Source organism: Lipotes vexillifer, unplaced genomic scaffold (genome assembly GCF_000442215.2).
Source record: "Lipotes vexillifer unplaced genomic scaffold, Lipotes_vexillifer_v1.1 scaffold1359, whole genome shotgun sequence".
Classification (NCBI taxonomy): domain Eukaryota; kingdom Metazoa; phylum Chordata; class Mammalia; order Artiodactyla; family Lipotidae; genus Lipotes; species Lipotes vexillifer.
In genome coordinates, this window is record NW_006771596.1 from 391,538 (window position 1) to 418,522 (window position 26,985).

Here is a 26,985-nt window from a genome sequence, read left to right on the forward strand (position 1 = left end):
CGGCAGGCGGACTCTCAACCACTGCACCACCAGGGAAGCCCCACATTCTCATCCTTTGATCAGGCCTGGATGTGTATCCCTAGGATCCTCAGCCTGGAAAAGGGATCAGGCATGCCAGCCTCTGGATAAACACCCAGGTAGACTGACCTCCACTAGTCCCTGGGCAAAGCCTTTCAGCATCTTTGCAGTTGCCCTATAGAGTAGGTACCATTATGATCCCATTGTGCAGATGAGTAAACTGAAGCCCAGGGATGGTAAGCAGCTTGCCCAAAGTCACACAGGTCAGAAGAGTTAAACCGAAGCCGCCTGACATCAGAGCTTGCAACGTGGTCCTCTCCACTCTACTGCTTTTCTTGGATTATTGGCAAACAACCCAAAGAGTAATGAATCAACAAACAGTAACCCTCTCAAGGGGAGAGTCAAGTCTTTGCTGGGCCTTTTAAACCAGGTGGGAAGATGTGCTGGAAATATGAAACTCCGTTGCCTTTGAACGCTCACTGCAATGTGAAAAACCGAGATGGAAGTGAGATAAACCTCTGCCAGTAACATTGGTTGCTTTCAGATTTCCTGCCATAGTGTCCCTCAGCATCATTAGGAAAGCTCAGAGTGGCTACAGTTGCTTTTATCCGAGGCAAATCAAGTTAATCTCCCGGATGTCTGCTGAGGTGTTGATGAGGATGCTTGAAGAGTGACATCTGCCCATTTCAGAGGTTCTCCCATGGTCCCAGAGTTGACTGGCTGTATGCTGTCCCCCTCCAATACCTGTGAGCAGATGCGTAAAGATGAAAACCACTTAGGTTTCCATCAGAGTGGGAAGGGCCAAACCAAGCACTCAGAAAATGAAATACTTTGGAGTCTATTAAAATTAGATGATGAGGGCTTCCCTGGTGGCGCAGTGGTTGAGAGTCCGCCTGCCAACGCAGGGGGCGCGGGTTCGGGCCCCAGTACGGGAAGATCCCACATGCCGCGGAGCAGCTGGGCCCGTGAGCCATGTGGCCGCTGGGCCTGCGCGTCCGGAGCCTGTGCTCCGCGACGGGAGAGGCCACAACAGTGAGAGGCCCGCGTACCGCAAAAAAAAAAAATTAGATGATGAAAACCTATGTTTGCAGATATGTGAGGGTCTCTGGGCTGTGCTGTGGTGTGAAAAGAGGAGGTTTCAGAGGAGAAGCGCGGCAAGGCGACCCCATTCACATAGGCATGTGTGTGCTCACCACTGATGTTCGGGGGGAAAGACCCACCAGGGTCAAGAACGTTGCCTCGGGAGATGGGGTTGATGCGCTTTTATTGGATGTTGTCTATGTTGCTTACGTTTTTCTTTACACTAAAAAATACCCAATTCTGTTATTTTTCTTTGGTAGGAGGGTAAGGGTTGGTGATACCAAAAAACAAAAACTTGCAACGTATTGAAAATCAAGGATTTGAAAAGAATTTAGTCCAAGGGATGTTTCTATAAACCACAGGGTGGGGACTTCCTGGTGGTCCAGTGGTTAAGACTTCACCTTCCAATGCAGGGGATGCGGGTTTGATCCCTGGTCAGGGAGCTAGGATCCCACATGCCTCACTCACAGCCAAAAACCAAAACATAAAACGGAAACAGTATTGTAACAAATTCAATAAAGACTTTAAAAATGGTCCACATCAAAAAAAAAATCTTAAAAAAAAAAAAAAAAACGCTAGGTGGGTGGGGTTAGGCTAAGAAATCTAACCATGAGCTGTCCACATTCCTCCCCTGAAGGAAGACAGACCAGGCCTTCTCACGAGACCCGTATTTGACTGACTCTCACTAGAGAGGATTTTTTTTTTTCCTATTAAATATGGGGTTCTTTGTATTTTGATATACGAACATCTTTTTGTGATGTCTTAGGTCCAGATGGGTTTCTGTGGAATCATCTCTTATCAGTAAATAAATAGAAAAAAAAAAAAGGCTCATGTGTTTTTTGGGTTTTTTTTAATAAATTTATTTATTTATTTTTGGCTGTGTTGGGTCTTCGTTTCTGCGCGAGGGCTTTCTCCAGTTGCAGCGAGCAGCGGCCACTCTTCATCATGGTGCGCGGGCCTGTCACTGTCACGGCCTCTCCCGTTTTGGAGCACAGGCTCCAGGCGCACAGGCTCAGTAGTTGTGGCTCACGGGCTTAGTTGCTCCACGGCATGTGGGATCTTCCCAGAGGGCTCGAACCCGTGTCCTCTGCATTGGCAGGCAGATTCTTAACCACTGCACCACCAGGGAAGCCCGGCTCATGTGTTTTTTAAAAGTCAGTAACACATCTTAAGGTGATGGCCAATCAAAATCTCCTGGGGAGTTTTCATATTACACCCAAGAGGGAGCCAGAGGGAAACTCTGTCTTCACCCCAACTTAAGGATTACTGGTGGAGGAAGGCCTCGTTCCTGACCCCTCAGGGTGTCATATTCTTCAGGTGGTTGGGATGGAGGAAAGGTTGAGACCCAACATCTAGTACCAGGGGGAGGGTCCCAGGTGGGACCCGGCCTGGTGTAGCTGGCACGTGGATTTAGACATGACTGGGACGTGCGGTCGGGGGACATACCTTATCTCCTCGTATCCTCCACATTGCGTGCACATTTATCTGCTGATTTACCTGGTAGCTGAGGCCTCTCCGGTGGAGAGAAGTTGCATGGTGCCCATGATTGGAATCAGATCCTGTGGGCATGTCCCACATGCTTGCAAAGGACGGGGTGGGGCAACAGAAGGCACATTGCAAGCAGGGAATCTGGGGTCCTCAGAAACAATACAGCCCAAGAGAAGCAGAAGAATGGCCCAACAAGTGACCAGCAGCGCTGAGGTTCAGATGTTAATGCGTGGGGATAGCTGTCCCCTAAGCCCACCCTGACTTTGCTAGCCAGGGGATGAGAGGATGGTGAGTGAACTTCCAAAGCAGGCCCACGAAACCCTCGGGGCCCCAGCAACTCTGCTGTGAGGCCCCTCTAACCAGAGCAGGTCAACACAGAGCAGCTGTTTCCCTACAAGACAAATAGAAAATAGCACAGAGGAGCACATCTTGGGCAGCAGCCTGGGGGCAGTGGCACCAGAACCTGCAGCACAGTAATCATCCCTGGGGATGTGCTGAGATCAGTATGGCTTCAGGAATGGCAGCCCAGAAACACCCAGGAGCAGGGCTGGCCTGCAGCATCAGATGAGACCCCTCGTGGGTCCCCTGAATAGAAGGGGTACTTAGGTCCTGCGCGTTCACGTGGAGGGGGTGGAGGTGAGCTCTCAAACTGGAGACCCTGGGGCCTGGATAGTAAAGTAACAAATGCCCACTGTGGGCAGGGGAGGGAGAGGCTGCTCCTTCTGTAGAGACTCACTTGCATTCATCCTTAGAACTCTTTATTTGTGCCAAGTAACTTAGATCAAAACATAAACTGGGGCTTCCCTGGTGGCGCAGTGGTTGAGAGCCCGCCTGCCGATGCAGGGGACACAGGTTTGTGCCCCGGTCCGGGAAGATCCCACATGCCGCAGAGCGGCTGGGCCCGTGAGCCATGGCCGCTGAGCCTGCGCGTCCAGAGCCTGTGCTCCGCAACGGGAGAGGCCCCAACAGTGAGAGTCCCGCGTACCGCAAAATAAAATAAAATTAAAAAGTAAACTGTTTTTCTTTTGTTTTGCTTAAATTATCTGGATAGTTTCTCCAGTGATCAATCCAGAGGCTAAAGAAAAGGACTTTCTTTCCATCTTTTAATTCCTACACGTTTCCAACCAATGTTGACAGCAAGCACAATCAATTTCCCAGCAAGCAGTTGTTCAAGCTGGGTGAGATAAATAAAGGAGATGTACAAGCACTGGAAGATGTTTTCTCGTGAGATTGTCAGGGCAATTCATCAACTGGGAAAGGCTTTCCATTCCCGTCTCTGCCTTTTAAGCTGTTGTTTGGATTTGAATTGTACAGTCCCTGTATTATGCTCTGTACTAACACATCCCAGACCATAGTTCATCCCTCTGGAATATATTTTACTGTATGTACTGGACTGGCTATGAGCCATCCTGTCTGTGTTTATATAAAGCCAAACCACATTATCATGGATTGCTTGCACAGCTATGAGAAAATATCAAGGGCCTACTAGTTGCCCACATCAGCCTGTGAAACCAATATAATTTTGTCTTTAGAAATTCCATCTTATGCCTGACCCCATTCAAAGCGAATAAACAGTTCTCAGTGGGTGGTCTGCATTGCAGTCCCATGTGCTGAAAACAACCCCATCTGCCACCCTCCATCTGATCCCAGCCCCTGGTGGAGAGGCAAGCCACACTGATCCTAGCTTCAAAGTGCTGAGCAGGACACCAGACTCCGAGATCTCCTACCCAGACCCTGCTTTCCTGACTGCTCAGGATTGGTGCAGGGTGGACATCCAACCTGAGTTGGGACAATCACGGAATCATGCTGGAAATTTGGGCCTAGGTCAGTGAAAGTGAAGTTGGTCTCTCTAGGGGCTTGAACTCCAGGCTGAAAGACATGAGCAGTGTTGGCAGTGAGAGAGAAGAAAGGAGCAGATGTGCACAGAGAAGAGCTAAGGGGAGACACTGGATGAGGGAGGGTGAAGTCACCCCAGTACCTGACGCTCAACTGCATTTCTGACCCTGCATTTCTTGAGACACTGCCAGGACCTTATAATGAATTCCCCCTTTGGCTTAAACTAGTTGAAGTTTACTTGAATCAAAATATTCCTAATTAGCACAAGGAGGCATTGGAAGCCAACATAAAATAATAATAGTTATCACCTGAAGGGTGCCGTTTTCCAGAAGAAGAAATGAAGAATAGGTGGTTAAGTCCCGGCACAAGGTCACACACCAGGCAGCCTGGCCCCTGGACCAGAGGGTTAACCTCACTACTGTCCAGCTTCTCAAAATGGACGCAAAGGAAAAGGCTTGGTCTGGCTTCTGGCAGATATGGGTCAGTTTCCCCAGTGTACCACTTGCCCGGGGCTGATTATTGACCCTAGATTTCTTGTGAAATGAAGATAGCCATAGTCATAAAATAGAGTAGCAAAGATCAACGAGATAACATAATATGCGTTGGCCCAATAGACATTCCATAAATGTTATTTCTAATCTGTCTCCCAGTTTTCACTTGTAATGAATTACAGTGACTAGAACTGATGGAACAGTGTGAAGGGTGGTGGTAACCAGCATCCTGTATTTTTATTGTCCGATATGTTGCTGAGATGAATGTTCTTCATTATGTAAAGAAGTATTCTTCTATTCCTCGTTTGCTACAAAGATTTTTTTTCTTCAGAAACTGACAGTGGATATTTTTTTTTCTTGGTCCCCTTTTACCCCATTTTTAAAAAATTTTTATTTTCTCCTGGAGTACAGTTGACTTACAGTGTTGTGTTACTGTCAGATATACAGCAAAGTGATTCAGATATATATATATATATATATATATATATATATATATATATAAACACACACACATATATATAAAATCTTTTTCAAATTATTTTCCTATATAGGTTATTACAGGGTACTGAGTAGAGTTCTCTGGGCTATACTGTAGGACCTTGTTGATTATCTATTTTATATATACTAGTGTGTATATGTTAATCCCAACCTCGTAATTTATCCCTCCCCCACCACCTTTCCCCTTTGGTAACCGTAAGTTTGTTTTCTAAGTCTGTGAGTCTATTTATGTTTTGTAAATAAGTTCATTTGTATCTTTTTTTTAGATTTCACATATAAGTGATATCATAGATGGTGAATATTTTCAAGTCACTTTTCAGCTTCTAACCAAAGCAAAAGAAAAGCCATATGGTTTTTGTCTCTTGACATCGTTATTAATTTTAATAATAGAATGCCTAATAGTAAATTGTCCTTAGTTTCCTACAATCAGACATCCTTAATCATCTGGCATTATTCAGGGAATGGACTGGTACTTTCTCTTGTGTTTTATTTATGATGTTTTTAATGTATAAGTGAGATGTCTTTAGTTTCTTTTCCTTTACGCTTTTCCAGATTCCATTTTGTGGTTATGGTAGCTCATAATGATGAAGTTAGAAGTTTTCTACCCTTTTCTGGTTTCTGGAGCTATTTAAATAGTAAGGGTGTTTTCTGTCTATGTATGGACTGTCCCAGCATCAGTCTTGAACATAGTTCTTTTTCCTCAAAGTTTTCTAGTTTATACTATGGTCATTTGTCTATTTAAGTTCTTTTTCTTGAATAGAGTTGAATAATGTGTATTTTGCTGGAGAATTTACAATTTATTGAGATAGTCCCTTTTTTAACATTGAGCTGAAAATAGTATTCTCATGTAATATTTTTATCTATTCCATTTCTGCAGACACTACTGCCTGCTGAGATTACCATTTCTCTTTACTAGGCCTTTCAGGGCCACCTCTAAGTGAGGGAGGGTCTTGGCAGGCACCTCTGTGTTGACGTTTGCTCTCTTCCCACTGTGGGTGGTCTCGCCGGCTCCACCACATGGCCACAGCTCCACATCATGTTAGGAGCCTCAGCTGTGATGCCTCAGAGTCCATTAGAGTGGGTAAGCCTGCATGGAGTACGCAGGATTGTGGCCGCCATGTTGGGGACCCGTTGGTTATTGGGGTATCAGGAAAGAGAACTGCGGGATGCAGCACTGATGGTGTACCCCGGCCTCAAGGACTGTAAGATGTTCAGCAGCTCCATGAACCTCGCCATCCACGGTGCCCCTTTAGCACCTTTACTAACGTTCTACTCGCCTCTGGTCTCCCCGGAGTCAATAATATTTACATGTTATTTCACGCAAAAAGAATCGACTCCTTCCAAAATGGCAATTTGACGTGCTGCTTACGATTACACTTATTACAGGATCTGATAATCTATTCATTTAAACCATTTTTATAGCAGTTACAGAGTACAAAGTCTTTTGAGTCTAAAAAGAGCCTCATGAAAGGTCATGGCTTAGCTGGAAATTCCAACTGGGAGGACCTGAGAAAAGTCATGGCTAGGTCTATGCTTAGGTGAAAATCTAGTTAGGTAGGAAGAGACAGGAGAGACCTCAATCATGGAGGTAGGCACCAGGGATGGGCAGAACACAGGGTGAGGGAACCAGCGTGCTAGACCAGGCAGACGGGAAACTGGTTTAGGGGCAGGACAACAATGGGACCAAGCCCTCGGGAGCCGTGGCATGCAGCTAGGCAGATCACCAGCAAAACTGCCAGGAAGCAGTTTGCCCCAACAAGGTCTTAGATCAGTGAAGGCCCTTACATCTGGAGGTGACCAGGTCTATGTGATCAGTTCCTCCCAGCAGAGACCTTGTTCTTCATGTGTGACGATGTAGGCTCCACTTACCGATCACCACAGTGGGACTCCACATACTTCTCCCCACTGACCGTGAGCACGACCGCCATATGTGATTCATACTCAAGTCCCCCACCTCCCAGCATAGGGTCAGGCACACATTAGACCTTCAGGTGGTCTCTTTGGAATGCCCCGATATGTGAGGATGCCTGGTCCAGAAAACTTGCCATATCCTTAGATTCAGATCCTCAGGTTCATTGCTGACTGTTTGCACTATTTACAAGAGCCAGGACATGGAAGCAACCTAAGTGTCCATCGACTGATGAATGGATAAAGAAGATGTGGCACATATATACAATGGAATATTACTCAGCCATAAAAAGAAACGAAATTGAGCTATTTGTAGTGAGGTGGATGGACCTAGAGTCTGTCATACAGAGTGAAGTCAGAAAAAGAAAAACAAATACCGAATGCTAACACATATATATGGAATCTAAAAAAAAACAAAAAAAGTTCTGAAGAACCCAGGGGCAGGACAGGAATAAAGATGCAGATGTAGAGAATGGACTTGAGGACACGGGGAGGGGGAAGGGTAAGCTGGGACGAAGTGAGAGAGTGGCATGGACATATATACACTACCAAAAGTAAAACTGATAGCTAGTGGGAAGCAGCCACATAGCACAGGGAGATGAGCTCAGTGCTTTGTGACCACCTAGGTGGGTGGGATAGGGAGGGTGGGAGGGAGAGAGACACAAGAGGGAGGAGATATGGGGATATATGTTTATGTATAGCTGATTCACTTTGTTATAAAGCAGAAACTAACACAACAATGTAAAGCAATTATACTCCAATAAAGATGTTAAAAAAAAAATGTGTTCAAAGAAAAAAAATAAATAATTTTTTTAAATGCTGACTGTTTGTCTAGGGTCCCAGAATTCCCCCCCACTGGCTCTTTTCATCACTTAGGTCCTTATACTCTTAGGTCTGAGAAAAGGATTCCAGCAAAATGATTCTATTTGGGTACTTGGGGGAGAGGAGGGTTCCTTAGTACATACCAAGTTCATAGCCATTGTTTATGGTAAAGAATAAGAAGAATGGGTGCCTCCATTGTGTCATCAATTGGCAAATTTTTCAAGCAGCTTAAGATGAGTACTATGAAGAGACACATCAGATAACAGTACAAATGAAAATATTTAACAGTGTAATTTCCCACCGGCCCTTCAGTTGCTCTGCCTTGTCTGTGTTCCAGGTTCAGGTTTAGTGGTCGAATCCTAGGCCTGGCTCTGATCCATCAGTACCTTCTGGATGCTTTCTTCACAAGGCCCTTCTATAAGGCACTCCTGAGACTGTAAGTGTCCACCCGGCCCTGCCTGTGGGACCAGAGGCACTGGCCTCTCTGGCACCTCTGACCCTTTTGTCCCTGTTCTTCCCTAATCATTCCTGTTAGGTTTGTGGTGATTTACTTTTCTGAGCGCTTAGATATCACATAAACCTTTTAGTCCAATAAAAATGCATTTGGAGATTTTATGTAAGCATAAGAGAACATCATATAACAGATATAAATCAGTTTATGTAAATATAGTAACATTACAAGCATTGCATGAAATTACTAAGTAGAATTGATCTGTCCTTGTATGTAAGTCATTATGCTGTGCACCTTAAACTTATACAGTGCCATATGTCAATTTTATCTCAATAAAACTGGAAGAAGAAAAAGAAAAAGAAACAGAATTGATCTGTCTATAATTTGTTTTCAAATGATACTCTTCAACGGCCATGGAGAGCCCCTGAGTCAGTAATTGTTTTGTGTTTATTATTGCAAACATTTTAAAATTTCCTTTTCCAATAAAAAACTACTGAATGAACTAAAAAGATTCAAAATATTCAGTATATTCAAAATTCATTTTGATCGGTACATTCAAAAGTATCCAATTGTAAGAATACGTCTGTGTCACTTTAGCCAGGAGTGACATAACCACATTTTGGCAGGAGGTCTGGGCAGCTATTTATTGAAACAATCCGTTTACCTTTCTCCCTTTGAAATACACCCAGGCCCTGTGATTTGAGTGACCTGGAATATCTGGATGAGGAATTCCACCAGAGCTTGCAATGGATGAAAGACAACAACATCACGGACATCCTCGACCTCACATTCACGGTTAACGAAGAAGTTTTTGGCCAGGTTTGTGAGATGTGGGTCTTGGAAAAGACATTTTGCTTTTTTACTGTGGAAAGTTCACATACCGTGAACTTTACCATCTTAACCATGGTGAAGGGCGCAGTCCATTCAGTGTGGTTGAGTAGATTCACAATGTTGTGCAGCCATCTCCAGAACGTCTTCATCTTGAAAAACCGAAGCTGTGCCCATTAGCCAATAGCTCCCCATTTCTCCCTCTCCCCAGTCCCTGGCAACCATTCTACTTTTGCTTTCTCTGAATTTAGCTACTCTGAGTACCTCATACAAGTGGAATCATACAGTGTTTGTCTTTTCGCGGCCAGTTTATTTCACTTGGCGTAATATCTTCAAGGTTCATCCGCGTTATGGCATGTGACAGGATTGCCTCCTTTTTTAGGGCTGAATAACATTCCACAGTATGTAAATACCATACCTTGTTTAGCCATTCATATGTTGATGGACGCTTAGGTGGCTTCCACCTTTTGGGTATTGTGGATAATGCTGGTATCAACACAGGTGTACAAATATCTGTTCAAGTCCCTGCTTTCAATTCTTTTGGATATATATACCCAGAAGAGGGATTGCTGGATCACATAGTAATAGGATTTTGTGTTTAAAAACAAGGACTGTCATTCACTTAAGATATAATTCTTTGAGGACTATTCCCTTTATTCAAGGTACCCATGTCTTCTTTTTCTTGTTTTGACATGGATCTAGTTTATCGAGTTTTTTGAAAATCACATGTGATAATGGATCAGAAAGCGTTTTTGTAAAGTGCGCAATACATCCGTAAGGTATTTCTCTTATCTGTGCAACTACAATAATACTTCTTTTATCACTAGCGTCCAGATATTTACTTCTCCAAAATGCATACACTTCAGTACTATTTAATAAGATAAGCGTCCCATTTCTTTTTCTACCCGTGTTTATATAACATCGAATTTTCTGGGTTACAGTTTTATCAGACCAACCACAGCCTGAGCAGATTCAGCAATTAAGGTTTTGAGAATATCATTTACGAGAGGTTCCATGACGTGTGTAATTTGTAATGGGATGTTGTGAGAATTAAGCCGGTTTACTTTATAAGTACGTTGCATGACTGTGGACAGAATGCTGAGTCCATGGGGGAGAGTTACCCACTGAACCTCGCAGACTTCCCATCACCCACAGCTTCAATCAAGCATCTTGGACAGGTCCTGGAAAATGTCACTGTTCTGGTGCATTGCCTGTGTGTAAACATACCTCTGAAGAATATTCTCTTCTATATTTGACAAAAAATTATTTCTTACAACTATATGTTGTAAATATGTTCAAGAATATACGATTCACTTAACTGTCTTCCTGTATACCAGAGGAACGTGTAAAATACACTATTCCTCTGCGTGACTACTTTTTAGCCCATCCTTTACATTTGCCCTATAGTAGAGGGTAAATTTGTAAAACACAATTATTTAGCAAAATATATTAAAACAAATGGGAACCCATCTTAAAAAAACTTTAGATCCCAAACCTAAAGTGTTATGCTAAAATAAATTCCACGTGGGTGAAAAAGCTGAATGTTTAAACAAACAACAAAAAGATGAAAATAACAGGATTTTCCTCTTTAATCTTGCAGTAAGGAATGCTGCTATAGATGTGACACAAACTGTCAAAGTCATAAAGGAAAAGATTGAGATAGTCAACTAAAATTACTTTTTTAATACCGCATGGCAAAAATACAACATAAAGTAAAAATGGCATAATATTTACTACATTGTAATGCATAAAACAGACAAAAGGCCATTTCTTTCAATATAGGAAGAGATTCTGCAGATCAGTAAGAAATGATCGACAACACAATACAAAATTAACAAAGAATGTAAGTAGGTAGTTCCCAGGGAAGGAAATACTCACCCTCATTCACTGTTTTTTTAAATGCAAATTAAAGCATTGTGAAATACCATTTTCCCTTATGAGAATGTCAAGAATCAGAAAGCTTAGCAGTATTCTATTTTGGAGATGGTGTAGAGAAACAGGCATTCTATACAGGAGTGTAGGTGGGAGTAAGCAGAAGTTTGCTTCATCCTCTATGAAAGGCACCTTTGTGATATCTATCCTCATTCTAAATGCACTTGCCTTTGACTCAGCACCCACATCTAGAAATTTTCCCTACAGACATATTCACATCCAAATGAAATGACTAATGGATTCGGATCTTCATTGCAGCATTGTTGGTCATTGCAAAAGATCTGAACAAATCTAAATGTTCAGCAGTAGAGCCTTGGTGAAATAAATGACGATTCACCCACACAGTGGAATAGTGGACTAGTGGGATGTGTGGTCTGACACCCCAGCCCATCCCTTTACATATAAATCATAAACAATAAACCGAGTAGTATAACAACAAGAAAGAAAGAATAAGACAGGTCTAAATTGGTATGAAACAATGGTCAACGTATTCCCTAGTGTATACACTGATACATGTATACATCCCCAGCGTATACATTCCCCTTCCCTGGAAGGGAAGGAAGGGTGATTTTCTCCAAGTAGGGAGATTTTATGGCTAGGAGATGAGGTGGGAGAGAAACTTGCTTTTCATTGTATGGCCATTTATGGCACTTAAATTTTATTCCATGGACACAGGAAGAAATCAAGTAAACTACAAATGACTAAATACATAAATTAGAGGGGGAAAAATAACATTGAAAATAAAAAGAGCAATTCTTCAGGTGTATATAGCGTAGGAGTTGAACAACTCAGAGAAAGTTCAAAATATTCCCAGCGATAAAAATAAGGATGTGTTATAGATCTAGAATAATACCTATCTGTTTAAAGCTTAAACGATCCTGTTTCTTTTCAAATGAGGTCACCAAGAACGATGATTTTGGTTTTAGAAGATCGAGTCTCAGCCCTTCTTTTGGCAAGTTATGGAGTGAAGAGCAGACAGACAGATACAGCTGAAAGACACCATAGGCTTTTCCTGGGTGTGTTAGTTAAGACTAGGTTCAGCTGCTAATGAAGAAACCCAATGACCCTGCAGAAACTGACAGTATATTTTTCTCTTACATAAAAGTGTGGAGGCAGGCAACCCAACGCTGCAATCCCTACAATGGCCACCTGCACTGATGACACAGATGCATACAGTGCCCCAACCATCACGTCCGTGTCTGAAGTAGCAAGACAAAGGGGCACAGCCCCTCCCTTTAAGGAGGCCCCCTGAAAGTGCCATACAACACCCCCGTTTATACCTAATTGGCCAGAATTTAATCACATCACACACTTAGTGTCAGGAAATAGTCTTTAACTGGGCAGCTAAAATCCAGAGGCTCCAAAGAATATGGATCTTGGGTGGCAATTATTGTTATAATTGACAAGTATTTCATATTTACCTTAGTCACCCAAGTGATAGAAGAAAATGTAATCAGCAGACTTTTGTGAACTGTTTTGTATAAGTACCTTGTCCATGAGTGCCAAATATATACATATATTTTTTAATCAGTAACTGAGTACAGTTATGCCTCATTTTTCTTACAGCATTGAGCAGCAAGGTGAACCCCTTAAGCAAATTTAAGATAACTGATGCTAACCCCCTTCAAACACCAACACTTTTTTTTTTTAACATCTTTATTGGAGTATAATTGCTTTACAATGGTGTGTCAGTTTCTGCTTTATAACAAAGAGAATCAGTTAGACATATACATATGTTCCCATATCTCTGCCCTCTTGCATCTCCTTCCCTCCCACCCTCCCTATCCCACCCCTCTAGGTGATCACAAAGCACCAAGTTGATCTCCCTGTGCTATGTGGCTGCTTCCCACTAGCTAGCTATTTTACGTTTGGTAGTGTATATATGTCCATGCCACTCTCTCACTTTGTCACAGCTTACCCTTCCCCCTCCCCATATCCTCAAGTCCATTCTCTGATAGGTCTGTGTCTTCATTCCTGTCTTACCCCTAGGTTCTTCATGACATTTTTTTTTCTTAAATTCCATATATATGTGTTAGCATACGGTATTTGTCTTTCTCTTTCTGACTTACTTCACTCTGTATGACAGACTCTAGGTCCATCCACCTCATTACAAATAGCTCAATTTCGTTTCTTTTGATGGCTGAGTAATATTCCATTGTATATATGCACCACATCTCCTTTATCCATTCATCCGATGAAGGACACTTAGGTTGTTTCCATCTCCTGGCTATTGTAAATAGAGCTTCAGTGAACATTTTGGTACATGACTCTTTGTGAATTATGGTTTTCTCAGGGTATATGCCCAAGAAAATAAAAGATTCCCAGTGAGAAATGTATGCTAAAAATGAAATCATGTAGAAAAGCACCAAGTAATAAGATGTAGGTATGATTCCACACCTATGATTCCATTTTCATCCTATTAAGTGGTTTTGTGATGGAAATAGTATAAAGCTTTTTAAAATGAGGTACAAACTACAAGATTTTAGTTCTCCTTCCATCCTCTTGATGAGAATGCACCACAGCAGAAGATTCAGAATGCTCTGAAGAAGAATTGTATTTTCTTTGACCTTACTCTATTATTTTTTCAATTTTGTTTTATTTATACAGCAGGTGATTATTAGTTATCTGTTTTATACATATCAGTGTATACATGTCAATCCCAATCTCCCAGTTCATCCCACCACCACCATAACCCCACCCCCGGCTTTTCCCCCTTAGTGTCCATACGTTTGTTATCTACATCTGTGTCTCTATTTCTGCCTTGCAAACCAGTTCATCTGCACCATTTTTCTAGATTCCACATATATGCGTTAACATACGATATTCGTTTTTCTCTTTCTGACTTACTTCACTCTGTATGACAGTCTCTAGGTCCATCCACATCTCTACAAATGACCCAGTTTAGTTCCTTTTTAGGGTTGAGTAATATTTCATTGTATATATGTACCACATCTTCTTTATCCATTTGTGTTGATGGGCATTTAGGTTGCTTCCATGACCTGGCTATTGTAAATAGAGCTTCAGTGAACATCGGGGTGCATGTGTCTTTTTGAATTATGGTTTTCTCTGGTTATATGCCCAGTAGTGGGATTACTGGGTCATATGGTAGTTCTGTTTGTAGTTTTTTTTTGTTTTGTTTTGTTTTGTTTTGCGGTACGCGGACCTCTCACCGCTGTGGCCTCTCCCGTTGCGGAGCACAGGCCCCGGACGCGCAGGCCCAGCGGCCACGGCCCATGGGCCCAGCCGCTCCGCGGCACGTGGGATCCTCCTGGACCGGGGCATGAACCCGCGTCCCCCGCATCGGCGGGCGGACTCCCAACCACTGCGCCACCAGGGAAGCCCTATTTGTAGTGTTTTAAGGAACCTCCATACCGTTCTCCATAGTGGCTGTACCAATTCACATTCCCACCAGCAGTGCAAGAGTGTTCCCTTTTCTCCACACCCTCTCCAGCATTTACTGTTTGTAGATTTTTTGATGATGGCCATTCTGACTGGTGTGAGATGATATCTCATTGTAGTTATGATTTGCATTTCTCTAATGATAAATGATGTTGAGCATTCTTTCATGTGTTTGTTGGCAGTCTGTATATCTTCTTTGGAGAAATGTCTATTTAGGTCTTCTGCCCATTTTTGGATTGGGTTGTTTGTCTTTTTGTTATTGAGCTGCATGAGCTGCTTGTAAATTTGGGACATCAATCCTTTGTCAGTTGCTTCATTTGCAAACATTTTCTCCCATTCTGAGGGTTGTCTTTTCGTCTTGTTTATGGTTTCCTTTGCTGTGCAAAAGCTTTTAAGTTTCATTAGATCCCATTCGTTTATTTTTGTTTTTATTTCCATTTCTCTAGGAGGTGGGTCAAAAAGGATCTTGCTGTGATTTAGAGTGTTCTGCCTATGTTTTCTTCTAAGAGTTTGATAGTTTCTGGCCTTACATTTAGGTCTTTCATCCATTTTGAGTTTATTTTTGTGTATGGTGTTAGGGAGTGATCTAATCTCATACTTTTACATATACCTGTCCAGTTTTCCCAGCACCACTTATTGAAGAGGCTGTCCTTTCTCCACTATACATTCTTGCCTCCTTTATCAAAGATAAGGTGACCATATGTGCATGGGGTTATCTCTGGGCTGTCTATCCTGTTCCATTAATCTATATTTCTGTTTTTGTGCCAGTACCATACTGTCTTGATTACTGTAGCTTTGTAGTATAGTCTGAAGTCAGGGAGCCTGATTCCTCCTGCTCCGTTTTTCATTCTCAAGATTGCTTTGGCTATTCAGGGTCTTTTGTGTTTCCAAACAAACTGTGAAATTTTTTGTTCTGGTTCTGTGAAAAATGCCAGTGGTAGTTTGATAGGGATTGCATTGAATCTGTAGATTGCTTTGGGTAGTAGAATCATTTCCACAATGTTGTTTCTTCCAATCCAGGAACATGGTATCTCTCTCCATCTATTTCTGTCATCTTTAATTTCTTTCATCAATGTCTTATACTTTTCTGCATACAGGTCTTTTATCTCCTTAGGTAGGTTTATTCCTAGATATTTTATTCTTTTTGTTGCAGTGGAAAATGGGAGTGTTTTCTTGATTTCACTTTCAGAGTTTTCATCATTAGTGTATAGGAATGCCAGAGATTTCTGTGCATTAATTTTGTATCCTGCTACTTTACCAAATTCATTGATTAGCTTTAGTAGTTTTCTGGTAGCATCTTTAAGATTCTCTATGTATAGTGTCATGTCCTCTGCAAACAGTGACAGCTTACTTCTTCTTTTCCGATTTGGAATCCTTTTATTTCCTTTTCTTCTCTGATTGCTGTGGCTAAAACTTCTAAAACTATGTTGAATAAGAGTGGTGAGAGTGGGCAACCTTGTCTTGTTCCTGATCTTAGTGGAAATGCTTTCAGTTTTTCACCATTGAGGATGATGTTGGCTGTGGGTTTGTCATATATGGCCTTTATTATGTTGAGGAAAGTTCCCTCTATGCCTACTTTCTGTAGGGTTTTTATTATAAATGGGTGTTGAATTTTGTCGAAAGCTTTCTCTGCGTCTGTTGAAATGATCCTATGGTTTCTCTCCTTCAATTTGTTAATATGGTATATCACTTTGATTGATTTGCATATATTGAAGAATCCTTGCATTCCTGGAATAAACCCCACTTGATCATGGTGTATGATCCTTTTAATGTGCTGTTGGATTCTGTTCGCTAGTATTTTGTTGAGGATTTTTACATCTATGTTCATCAGTGATATTGGCCTGTAGTTTTCTTTCTCTGTGACATCCTTGTCTGGTTTTGGTATCAGGGTGATGGTGGCCTCATAGAATGAGTTTGGGAGTGTTCCTCCCTCTGCTGTATTTTGGAAGAGGTTGAGGATAGGTGTTAGCTCTTCTCTATATGTTTGATAGTAGTCGCCTGTGAAGCCATCTGGTCCTGGGCTTTTGTTTGTTGGAAGATATTTAATCACAGTTTCAATTTCAGTGCTTGTGATTGGTCTGTTCATATTTTCTATTTCTTCCTGATTCAGTCTCGGCAGGTTGTGCATTTCTAAGAATTTGTCCGTTTCTTCCAGGTTGTCCATTTTATTGGCATAGAGTTGCTTGTAGTAATCTCTCATGATCCTTTGTATTTCTGCAGTGTCAGTTGTTACTTCTCCTTTTTCATTTCTAATTCTATTGATTTGAGTCTTCTCCCTTTTTTTCTTGATGAGTCTGGCTAATGATTTATCAATTTTGTTTATCTCCTCAAAGAACCAGCTTTTAGTTTTATTGATCTTTGCTATTGTTTCCTTCATTTCTTTTTCATTTATTTCTGATCTGATCTTTATGATTTCTTTCCTTCTGCTAATGTTGGGGTTTTTTTGTTCTTCTTTCTCTAATTGCTTGAGGTGCAAGGTTAGGTTGTTTATTCGAGATGTTTCCTGTTTCTTAAGGTAGGATTGTATTGCTATAAACTTCCCTCTTAGAACTGCTTTTGCTGCTTCCCATAGGTTTTGGGTCATCGTGTCTCCATTGTCATTTGTTTCTAGGTATTTTTTGAGTTCCTCTATGATTTCTTCAGCGATCACTTCGTTATTAAGTAGTGTATTGTTTAGCCTCCATGTGTTTGTATTTTTTACAGATCTTTTCCTGTAATTGATATCTAGTCTCATAATGTTGTGGTCAGAAAAGATACTTGATACGATTTCAATTTTCTTAAATTTACCTTTGTCTCTTCTGATAGTCCTTATTTTAAAGTCTATTTTGTCTGATATGAGAATTGCTACTCCAGCTTTCTTTTGGTTTCCATTTGCATGGAATATCTTTTTCCATCCCCTTACTTTCAGTCTGTATGTGTCTCTAGGTCTGAAGTGGGTCTCTTGTAGACAGCATATATATGGGTCTTGTTTTTGTATCCATTCAGCCAATCTGTGTCTTTTGGTGGGAGCATTTAGTCCATTTACATTTAAGGTAATTATCGATATGTATGTTCCTATTCCCATTTTCTAAATTGTTTTGGGTTCGTTATTATAGGACTTTTCCTTCTCTTGTGTTTTTGTCTAGAGAAGTTCCTTTAGCATTTGTTGTAAAGCTGGTTTGGTGGTGCTGAACTCTCTCAGCTTTTGCTTGTCTGTAAAGGTTTTAATTTCTCCATCAAATCTGAATGAGATCCTTGCTGGGTAGAGTAATCTTGGTTGCAGGTTTTTCTCCTTCATCACTTTCAGTATGTCCTGCCACTCCCTTCTGGCTTGTAGAGTTTCTGCTGAGAGATCAGCTGTTAACCTTATGGGGATTCCCTTGTGTGTTATTTGTTGTTTTTCCCTTGCTGCTTTTAATATGCTTTCTTTGTATTTAGTTTTTGACAGTTTGATTAATATGTGTCTTGGCGTATTTCTCCTTGAATTTATCCTGTATGGGACTCTCTGTGCTTCCTGGACTTGATTAACGATTTCCTTTCCCATATTAGGGAAGTTTTCAACTATAATCTCTTCAAATATTTTCTCAGTCCCTTTCTTTTTCTCTTCTTCTTCTGGAACCCCTATAATTCGAATGTTGGTGCGTTTAATGTTGTCCCAGAGGTCTCTGAGACTGTCCTCAGTTCTTTTCATTCTTTTTTCTTTATTCTGCTCTGCAGTAGTTATTTCCACTATTTTATCTTCCAGGTCACTTATCCGTTCTTCTGCCTCATTTATTCTGCTATTGATCCCATCTAGAGTATTTTTCATTTCATTTATTGTGTTGTTCATCATTGCTTGTTTCATCTTTAGTTCTTCTATGTCCTTGTTAAATGTTTCTTGCATTTTGTCTATTCTATTTCCAAGATTTTGGATCATCTTTAGTATCATTATTCTGAATTCTTTTTCAGGTAGACTGCCTATTTCCTCTTCATTTGTTAGGTCTGGTGGGTTTTTATCTTGCTCCTTCATCTGTTGTGTGTTTTTCTGTCTTCTCATTTTGCTTATCTTACTGTGTTTGGGGTCTCCTTTTTGCAGGCTGCAGGTTCGTAGTTCCCGTTGTTTTTGGTGTCTGTCCCCAGTGGCTAAGGTTGGTTCAGTGGGTTGTGTAGGCTTCCTGGTGGAGGGGACTAGTGCCTGTGTTCTGGTGGATGAGGCTGGATCTTGGCTTTCTGGTGGGCAGGTCCACGTCTGGTGGTGTGTTTTGGGGTGTTTGTGGACTTATTATGATTTTAGGCAGCCTCTGTGCTAATGGATGGGATTGTGTTCCTGTCTTGCTTGTTGTTTGGCGTAGGGTGTCCAGCACTGTAGCTTGCTAGTCGTTGAGTGAAGCTGGGTGCTGGTGTTGAGATGGATATCTCCGGGAGATTTTCACCGTTTGATATTGTGTGGAGCTGGGAGGTCTCTTGTGGACCAGTGTCCTGAAGTTGGCTCTCCCACCTCAGAGGCACAGCACTGACTCCTGGCTGCAGCACCAAGAGCCTTTCATCCACATGGCTCAGAATAAAAGGGAGAAAAAGTAGAAAGAAAAGAAAGAAAGGAAGGAAGGAAGGAAGGATGGAAGGAAGGAAGGATGGAAGGAAGGAAGGAAGGAAGAAATAAAATAAAATAAAGTAAGATAAAATAAAATAGTTATTAAAATAAAAATAATTATTAAGGAAAAAAACGGACAGATAGAACCCTAGGACAAATGGTAAAAGCAAAGCTATACCTACAAAATCTCACACAGAAGCATACACATACACACTCACAAAAAGATGGGAAAAAAGTCATAAATCTTGCTCTCAAAGTCCACCTCCTCAGTTTGGGGTGATTCGTTGTCTATCCAGGTATTCCACAGATGCAGGGTACATCAAGTTGATTGTGGAGCTTTAATCCGCTGCTTCTGAGGCTGCTGGGAGAGATTTCCCTTTCTCTTCTTTGTTCTCACAGCTCCCAGGGGCTCAGCTTTGGATTTGGCCCCGCCTCTGCGTGTAGGTCGCCGGAGGGCGTCTGTTCTTCGCTCAGACAGGACGGGGTTAAAGGAGCCGCTGATTTGGGGGCTCCGGCTCACTCAAGCCCGGGGGAGGGAGGGGCACGGAGTGCGGGGCGGGCCTGCGGCGGCAGAGGCCGGCATGACGTTGCACCAGCCTGAGGCGTGGGCCGTGCGTTCTTCCGGGCAAGTTGTCCCTGGATCCCAGGACCCTGGCAGTGGCGGGCTGCACAGGCTCCCCGGAAGGGGGTTGTGGATAGTGACCTGTGCTCGCACACAGGCTTCTTGGTGGCAGCAGCAGCAGCCTTAGCATCTCATGCCCGTCTCTGGGGTCCGCGCTTTTAGCCGCGGCTCGCGCCCGTCTCTGGAGCTCCTTTAAGCGGCGCTCTTAATCCCCTCTCCTCGCGCACCAGGAAACAAAGAGGGAAGAAAAAGTCTCTTGCCTCTTCAGCAGCTCCAGACTTTTCCCCGGACTCCCTCCCAGCTAGCCGTGGCGCACTAACCCCTGCAGGCTGTGTTCTCGCTGCCAACCCCAGTTCTCTCCCTGCGCTCCGACCGAAGCCCGAACCTCAGCTCGCAGCCCCACCCGCCCCGGCGGGTGAGCAGACAAGCCTCTCGGGCTGGTGAGTGCCGGTCGGCACCGGTCCTCTGTGCGGGAATCTCCCCGCTTTGCCCTCCGCACCCCTGTTGCTGTGCCCTCCTCCACGGCTCCGAAGCTTACCCCCTCCTCCACCCGCAGTCTCCGCCCACGAAGGGGCTTCTAGTGTGTGGAAACCTTTCCTCCTTCACAGCTCCCTCCCACTGGTGCGGGTCCCGTCCCTATCCTTTTGTCTCTGTTTATTCTTTTTCTTTTGCCCTACCCAGGTACATGGGGGAGTTTCTTGCCTTTTGGGAGGTCTGAGGTCTTCTGCCAGCGTTCAGTGGGTTTTCTGTAGGAGTTGTTCCACGTGTAGGTGTATTTCTGGTGTATCTGTGGGGAGGAAAGTGATCTCCGCGTCTTACTCCTCTGCCATCTTCCTAATTTAACATACCAACACTTTTTGATAAAAGTGTCTAATGTGTTATGTGCCTTCTTGCCTTTCAAAACAATAAAGCACAGATCATCACTTTTCTTGTTATCTTGTCCTAACAAACATGCATCTTCACACTACGTGGCAACTTCAATCTCTGTTTCCTTTCTCAAGGTCAGGCTGTCACTCTTCAGCCACTCTTATACCTGGCTGCAAAACTATCCTCCCACCCTCCACTGTTTTCCTGCCAATGATCTGCTGTGGTTGGGGAAGAATTTGGCTGTTAAGAATTTGATCTAATTGGGATTTGGGGCAATCAAGTGTGTGACTATAGGATAAGGACATTCCAGTCCATTTAGGGACAACCAGGGGCATTTTTCTTTTATTTCCATTAAGCCTCTTGAGTTAAAGGAACACATTTCCTCTTTATAAAACAAAAATACTTCTAAGGTACTGAAGTATCTGCTTAGAACAACCAGAACCTTTCTAGTAACTTCCAGGAAAGGAAAAAGAAGCAAGAAGGTAATGATGCCAAATGCTTGTGAAGACGACGTTTTGCAAAGAGTTCATCCTCCTAAAATCGATCTGTCTCACTGCAGGATAAGCTGAGTCAACAACATCATGATCTTTGTTTCCCCACAAGGTAACGGAGAGGGAGTTAAAGTCTGGAGGAGCCAACACCCAAGTGACAGAAAAGAACAAGAAAGAGTACATCGAGAGGATGGTGAGGTGGCGGGTGGAGCGCGGAGCAGTGCAGCAGACCGAGGCCCTGGTCCGGGGCTTCTACGAGGTGAGACCCAGGCCCAGCAGGCACGCCAGGCCTTCGCCCCCGACACAGCTTTTTAGGAGAAGGGAGAGGACAAGCAAGGCAGGAAGAGGGCTCAGCTGTACTCACCAGCGTGCAAAGAGGGCCTCCTGGGGATAGAGGGTGAGGGGTCAGAGTTCTCTGGGAAACCCAGCTCTCGTGGTCTCACAAAACTGGCATTGGTGTGGCCCTGCTGTGCCACCTGTGAAAACACATGGCACCTCCTGCCAAGACATGTGCGTGTTGCATCTTCTTTCACTCAGTGAAATAAAAATGAATGAAATGAAGGCACTGGAGGGCATTGTCCGCTCTCTCTTGATTTTTATTTTCTTACACAGGCAGACCTCGGAGATACTACAGGTTTAGTTCCTGACCATGGCAATAAAGCCGATGTCACAATAAAGCGAGTCACATGAATTGTTTGGTTTCCTAGTGCTTATAAGAGTTATGTTTACACTATACTGTAGTCTATTAAGTGTGCAATAGCATTATATCTAGAAAAAACAATATACATAACTTGTGGGAAAATGCTTTATGACTGAAAAAACCATCATCTGATGATGCAGGGTTGCCCCAAACCTTCAATGTGTAAAAAACGCAGTATCTGTAGGATGCAGTAAAGCAAAACACAATAAAAGGAGATATGCTCCTAGTGTCACTTTGTGCCACATGATCCATGCTGAGATGGTAAATCAGGAGGACAGTGACGTATTATGGGATTGTATGAAATCACGTGTGTGAAACTTTTGAAAATTATAAAGCACTATAGAATTTAAAGAATCTTTCATTCAATTAAAAACAGTTTTTTAAAAAAAGCATCAGAGATCAATAATAATCAAAAAAAAAAAAAAAAAAAAAAAAAAAAAAAAAAAAAAAAAAAAAAAAAAAAAAAAAAAAAAAAAAAAAAAAAAAAAAAAAAAAAAAGGACAGTGATAACTGCTAGCCTTTGTGTGCACCAAAAATTGACATGGTTGAACTTTTACAATTTAGAAACGAGGGTTTGGGTGTTGGAAGGTTTTCTTTGCTGCTGTGATGGAGAACAGAGTGGGTGACTGGCTGGTCCACTGGTTTGATTAAAGGAGGTACCCACAGCAGTTGTTCAGTTGTACCTGATACATTTGGCGACAAGATGTAAAGCCGGAGCTCAGAACCCTAACCAAGCAGATCTTCCCAGACCTTTGAAGGAGAAATGCAGGAAGTAAGGGGAGAAAGGAAGGAAAAGGCAGTCATTTTAATATATAATGTCCATTCCTAGGAAATAAGTCCTAGTTTTATGTAGAGGAGAGGAGCCCAGGGACTTGGACCTTTTGCCTTCAAGAGGCAATGTTATTTGGAAACTTAAATGTGCCTCTGGAAGGTCAAGTCAGGCTTATTCATAACATCATTCCGAGAGGGAGTATCACAGTAGTGAAAAGCAGCAGACCTTTTTTGAGTTCCCAGCTCATGAAGGGGTTGTGTCTCTAAATGCTCATGATTCTGAACTTAAACATGATAGCACATTGGGGGAAAAAGTTGTAAACAGTGGTCAGCCTCCCAGCTTAACCCACAGAAATAATAATGAATGTAACGTCTCAAGGAGGTTGAGCCTGGAGGCTGAGGCCTAATGTGGATTTCAGGTGGTGGACTCGAGGCTGGTCTCCGTGTTCGATGCCAGGGAGCTGGAGCTGGTGATCGCGGGCACGGCGGAGATCGACCTGGTCGACTGGCGGAACAACGCTGAGTACCGGGGAGGTGAGCGAGCGGGGCTTGTTGACGGGATCAGCTCTCACAGCTCTCACAGACACAATCCTGTCACTTCTTAACAAATGTTATTGAGGTGAAACTGACGTAACATGAAATTAATCATTTTAAAGGGAACAACGTGGTGGCATTTAGTGCACTCACAGTGTGGCGCAACCATCACCTCTAGCTAATTCCAAAACGTTTTCCTCATTCTCAAAGGAAACCCTGGACCCAAAAAGCAGTTGCTCCCCCTTTCTCCCCCATCCTCCCACCCCAGCAAACCTCACTGTGCATTCTGTCTCTGTGGATGTGCCAGTGCTGCATACTTCATGTAAACAGAATGATACTGTATGTGGCCTTTTGGGTCCGGCTTCTTTCACTTAGTAAGGTTTGTTCACGTTGTAGTATGATTCACTACTGCATTCCCTTTTATGGCTGAATACTGTTCATATATATATTCCATATGTAGTGATAATATAAATATAAAATAGTATCACTTTTTGAAGGTTACAAAAAACTTGGCCTTACTTCAGTATGTGTGCAAAGTAGGCTCTGGTCCGTGCCTTCCGCCAGCTTCCAACCTAGACTTTCCTTTGGGTGACAGTAATCCCTGCTGGTCGTCTCTGGCATAACTCGGTGGAGATGCGTTCCAGAGAACGCCACCGTCCACAGGCCGTCTCCAGAGCTGGGTCGTTTGCTGGCAGGAAAGCGTATCCTGCTCCCTGTAGAAGTGAAGCCCTCTTCACGTCAGTCCTGGTTTGCTGCAACACGGTTCTCACTGTCATCTCTCCAAATCTAATGTCTAACCCCTCCTAGCTATTCACCTTCACGCTGCCAAACCAGGCTTCCTGAAACATTTATTTTGATCAGGCCATTTCCCACCCCACAAAACAAGCAAGCTCCTTATTACTTAGAAACCTTTGAACGTTCTTTAAGCTGAAAATCCTTTCTTCATGTAAAATATTACAGAGAAACCCCTATCAATATAATAGAGGGTGAACAAGGGGCCCATCATCTAAGCCTACCTTGTCTCCCCGGTACACTCAGCCGTGTAGGAGGAAACCTCTGTGGGACCACTAGGCCCTTCCTGGCTTGGTAGGAAAGCCACCAACCTAAGGTGTCAAGTCACAATGTCTCTGCCTAGCTATTAAGGCCTCTGAGGCCCCAGCAAGGTCCCTTCAGTCCTCAGCAGAACCCCTGTGCTGGTCTATGCTGGTCTAGTCGGCTTGCTGTTCCCTGCATATTGATTCCGCATTCTTATCATTCTCTATTTCCCCTCCTGCACTCCCACAAACCCTTCACATGCTGAACTCACACCTCCCTTCCCTTATGAAGCTTTCCTTCTTTCTGCCCCAGTCCACAAAGATTTCTGCATCTTTGAGTGTTTCGTGCATTTGCAGTCAGTGGGGAATCCTTTACCTTCTCATAAGTGATTTTGCTCCAAGCTTGGTTTCCTTACTGTCCTGTGAGAGGCCCCATGCTACCTCCATGGGCCCAGCTCTTTGCGGCCCAGGGCTGATGTGGGGGCACCGGCTCCAAGGGCACTTGGAGAGCCCGGCATCTTCCGTTGACCAAGTTTGACATTCACCTCCAGCCTTTCTTAAGTCCTAGACGCTCCGCGGTATGTGGGTCCCAAGAGCTAAGACATCAGAACAAAGACAATACCAGGAAATACCGTATTCGTAGAGAGCTTTGTCTCTTCGGAACCCCAAAGATCTCTACCAGGCCTCGTCACTCCTTGTCTACATTTATATCAGGCAGGAAAAGGACTCCCGGGGTCCCAGTTGTTTAAATAGAAAGCAAACATCTCTGAGGACATCCCTCACAGCATACAGCCTTTTTACAAAGTGCCTATTTTCTAAATAGGCTTTTGTTTTTAAATTGGAGTCAGTTATACAAGTTGTTTTAGACCTACCTAAAGGCCATCACGAGAGAAATCAGCAGATCAAGAGCTGCTGTTCAGTTCTTGGCACACCTGATGTGTATTTCATCTCCCCCCCCCCACTCCCTCCTCCCCTCTACACATCCTCTCGGTCTCCCTCCTGCTCCGCTCAGGTTATCACGATGGGCATCTCGTGATCCGCTGGTTCTGGGCTGCAGTGGAACGTTTCAACAATGAGCAGAGACTCAGATTACTGCAGTTCGTCACGGGAACATCAAGCGTGCCCTACGAAGGCTTTGCAGCCCTTCGAGGGAGCAACGGGCTTCGGCGTTTTTGCATAGAGAAATGGGGGAGAATTACATCTCTCCCCAGGTATGGAGCTCCTGCCCACCTTTGGGAAACCTGCCAAAGAAGGCCAAGTACCCTTTGTTATTTGAGCTTTGGGCGCTTATCCGTTGGGATGGAACTCTTTCCTGCCACCCAAAGTATTGTTCTGTGAGTCATTAGTGAAAGGTGTGGGTGGGAAGTCTCGGGGAAGTGCATTTAGACCATATTCTTGGTGATTTTTTGTTGACTGATGGTATTTGGGCTAGTGGTGTCACGGTCCATGTGTCAGTCCTACGTAGCCCAATTTAATTTAAAGAGGAACGCCTCATCTGGGGGAGTGTCCAAAGTGGCCCTGCCAGCACTGTGTCTGGACTTGTACTGTTACCCACCTGGGTTCTTGGACTCTCTAATCAACAGAAATTGATAAGAGGCCAGACAAATTCAGGAAAGGGTTTACTGGGACTCACCCCCAAGGCAGGGTGGTGAGCTGTTCCCTTAAATGGGGTGAGGGTGGGGGCCAATGGCTGGGTGGGGCCAGAGGAGGGGCTTCGGTGCTCTGCGCACCTGCTTGGTGGTGCTGTGTGCAGGGATCATGCACAGTCCGCTGTTTTTGCTCCCGGCATCTCAGAAATGGCAGTTGGTTTGTGGCCTTTTTGTATCTTATTGTCCATAATTGCCCCTAACTGCCCATGCCTGCAGTTATTTTTAGTCCCTTTGAGTTTCTTTGTATTCTGTTGCTCAAGGAGATGTTTGTCCAGGTGCAAGCACTGCAGTAAAGGATCCCAGGTCCCAGCCTGTCTCACTGTGAGTAGCACAGGATATACTTGATATTCCCTGGAATAGTTAGCATGTACATGTTGCATTTTTCCTACTGTGTTTCAAAATGTGTGCAGACAAGACCACGTGTATATCTATAGTGGCTTCTGTACAGTAAGCTATTGATGAAATTATTGTAAGATAATGCAAAAAAAGGAGGCTCCAGGCAATTTAACGGAATGAATTCCCTGCACCATGAGTTTTCATCCCAACACTTCCTCGGTCCTTTCTGTGCCCCTTTGGGTAGCATATTCCTCATCAGTGAAATAAGGAGCACTAAAGAGATACTTCTGTCTAGGTACTATAGTAATGAAACCCGCTCAGCAAACATAAGATTGATCCACATTATTTTCTTCTACTGTGATATTTTCTAATTATAACAGAAGATTCGTATTTAATTCAGCTGTATTTCTATGTGGCCTTCCAGACACTTTGCTAAATCCCTATTGTGGAAGGATTGACTGAACTATAATTTTCATCTAGCTTTCCTAGACTTTCTAGCATCCCGGAGATAATTCACCTGATGACGGTGCGTATTAGCAGGCCCAGGAAGCAGAGTGCATGCCCAGCTGGTTAATAACAGCCTAAAGCGTTGGGGCACTTTTCAGCCCTGGCATCACCCACTTCGATCAGCAGACCCTCAGTGCTCGTTTGCATGGTTCTGCTGAGCACTGAACCTGCTGA

General features: G+C 43.3%; 1 protein-coding gene across 1 annotated transcript in view; it reads left to right on the top strand.

Moving 5' to 3' along the window:
* Window positions 1-26,985, top strand: part of HECW1 (HECT, C2 and WW domain containing E3 ubiquitin protein ligase 1) — a 263,731-nt gene that overhangs the window by 230,687 nt on the left and 6,059 nt on the right. Inside the window, exons 22-26 of the mRNA XM_007446985.1 lie at window positions 8,479-8,577; window positions 9,282-9,411; window positions 21,393-21,539; window positions 23,171-23,285; window positions 25,332-25,530. Coding sequence (XP_007447047.1) covers window positions 8,479-8,577; window positions 9,282-9,411; window positions 21,393-21,539; window positions 23,171-23,285; window positions 25,332-25,530 — 690 coding nt within the window. The remainder of the gene's footprint in view (window positions 1-8,478; window positions 8,578-9,281; window positions 9,412-21,392; window positions 21,540-23,170; window positions 23,286-25,331; window positions 25,531-26,985) is intronic.